Here is a 1,582-nt window from a genome sequence, read left to right as displayed (position 1 = left end):
TTCAAACTTGCTACTCCATGGCTTTCATTAATATCCACAGCCGAGGCGATTCCCAAGAAAATTCAAATCCAAAGTACTTCTCTACATTGGAGGATCATAGTCAAGTAGTCAACCACTCAACCCTTTATATTTTGTTGTGAGTGTATAAAAAGAAGGAAAATAAATAAAATGAGTGTGTTTTTTAGTTAACTTATGTAGATAGAAATAGAGGTTCCAATGTGAATGCTAAACAATTAAAACTTTGAACCATTTCTAAAACTGTGAACATCGTCATTATTTTGATGATGATGTTTGTATATGCTAAAAACCATTTACTTGATGTTCAAGGTTATATTAACAACACTGATAAAACGATAAAATCTACATCACGCAGCATTATACTCACTAGTCATATTGACCTGTTTTACTGTAAAAGTGATTGATCTGCGAGCTCCCCCGAGACTGCGAAACACTTGCTTTAGACTCATTCTTGTCACTGTTAGCAGAATATAATGATCCCTTAGAGTCCTGCTTGTATATATTTGAAAAATATCAGCAAATAACCACATACAAAAAAGTATCATGTTAATATGAACCGTTCATTGGACTGAAAACTTACAAGTGAGAACAAGTTTTGGGATTTCAAAGTATTCGTCGTACCACCTCTACCGTCAGGTCCAACAGAAACAAGATCATCAGATGCTTGTGTTTGCATAAATGAAGCATAAAACCCCTTGCTTTGACTCTTTTTGCACCATTTTCCAAGGTGTCTTTGTGTTCCACCTGGACCTAGAAGTCCAGCTGAAAAACAAAAGTCTGCATCTTTATTATTTTGTGAATCATTTGATGAGGAATTAGGTGACACTGAAACCTTCGGCGCATCATCGTCATCGTCGATTAAAATGCAAGAACCGCCAGCATCTTTATCACTACTTTCATTAATAACCTCACACGCTCTTAACCTCTTTGTTTTTCCAAGATGAATACCAGGCTCCTTTATTGTATTCCGCGTGGGGTCCACTTCATTTTCTTTCGTTTCCTTAGCTTTCTCGGTTTTTTTTTTTTCTATTAAAGTAACACACTGTAAATTATCCATTAAACAAAAGTTAGTTATACAAAAAAGTTATTGTAATGGTTTTACCATTAGTTTTTCAAGCTCTTTACGAGAACGGGCCTCGTTTTTCTCCAAAGCTTTGTACTTAGTCATTAGTTCCATATACGCCCTATTAGAAAAACATGTCGCACCACATTATGTCCTAGTGTATATAGTGAAAATTACGTATATGAAAGTTATAAAGGTAATAAAACTTACTTGTTACGAGAAACCAATATCTGTGATAGAATGTCCACACTGTGCTTATCGTGGGGTTCGTCTAAAGAAGCAAGTTTGATAATTTCATTCTCTTTCAAATCGAAATCAGAGGCCCTGCAATAGCGCAAAATAAAACCTATAAATCAGAAGTAGCAATTACCATGAAGCAAAATAAGACAACATCTTTGAAGAATTTGAAAAATTATAATTATTAATCGAGTCCCGTCAATAAGTTTGATATTACATATAAAATTCAAATCCCATTAATCCCTATTTGGTACCCCCACCTCC

The 1,582-nt window shown here is 34.7% G+C and overlaps 1 protein-coding gene across 1 annotated transcript; it reads right to left on the bottom strand.

Moving 5' to 3' along the window:
- Nucleotides 1-357: 357 nt before the first annotated feature.
- Nucleotides 358-1,357, bottom strand: LOC143541856 (uncharacterized). The gene is made up of 2 exons (XM_077034565.1): nt 599-1,357; nt 358-507 (listed from the first exon to the last, which is right to left on the bottom strand). Exons 1-2 carry the CDS (start codon nt 1,073-1,075, stop codon nt 385-387), a joined length of 600 nt encoding a protein of 199 aa, XP_076890680.1. The 5' UTR covers nt 1,076-1,357; the 3' UTR covers nt 358-384.
- Between the last annotated feature and the right edge of the window lie 225 nt (nt 1,358-1,582).

This window comes from Bidens hawaiensis, unplaced genomic scaffold (assembly GCF_021521415.1).
Source record: "Bidens hawaiensis isolate Kalapana, Puna unplaced genomic scaffold, B.hawaiensis_p1.1 tig00000820_1, whole genome shotgun sequence".
In the NCBI taxonomy this organism is placed as follows: Eukaryota; Viridiplantae; Streptophyta; class Magnoliopsida; order Asterales; family Asteraceae; genus Bidens; species Bidens hawaiensis.
Note: the sequence above shows the minus strand (reverse complement) of the source record. Positions and strands in the feature narration are given on the sequence as shown.

Bases quoted from the DNA above. Each gene is read 5' to 3' on its own strand.
- LOC143541856 (XM_077034565.1), bottom strand. From the start codon at position 1,075: ATGGATAATTTACAGTGTGTTACTTTAATAGAAAAAAAAAAAACCGAG. The intron at 508-598 runs GTAAGTTTTCAG...ATATACAAGCAG, and splicing joins CCCAAAACTTGTTCTCACTT to GACTCTAAGGGATCATTATA.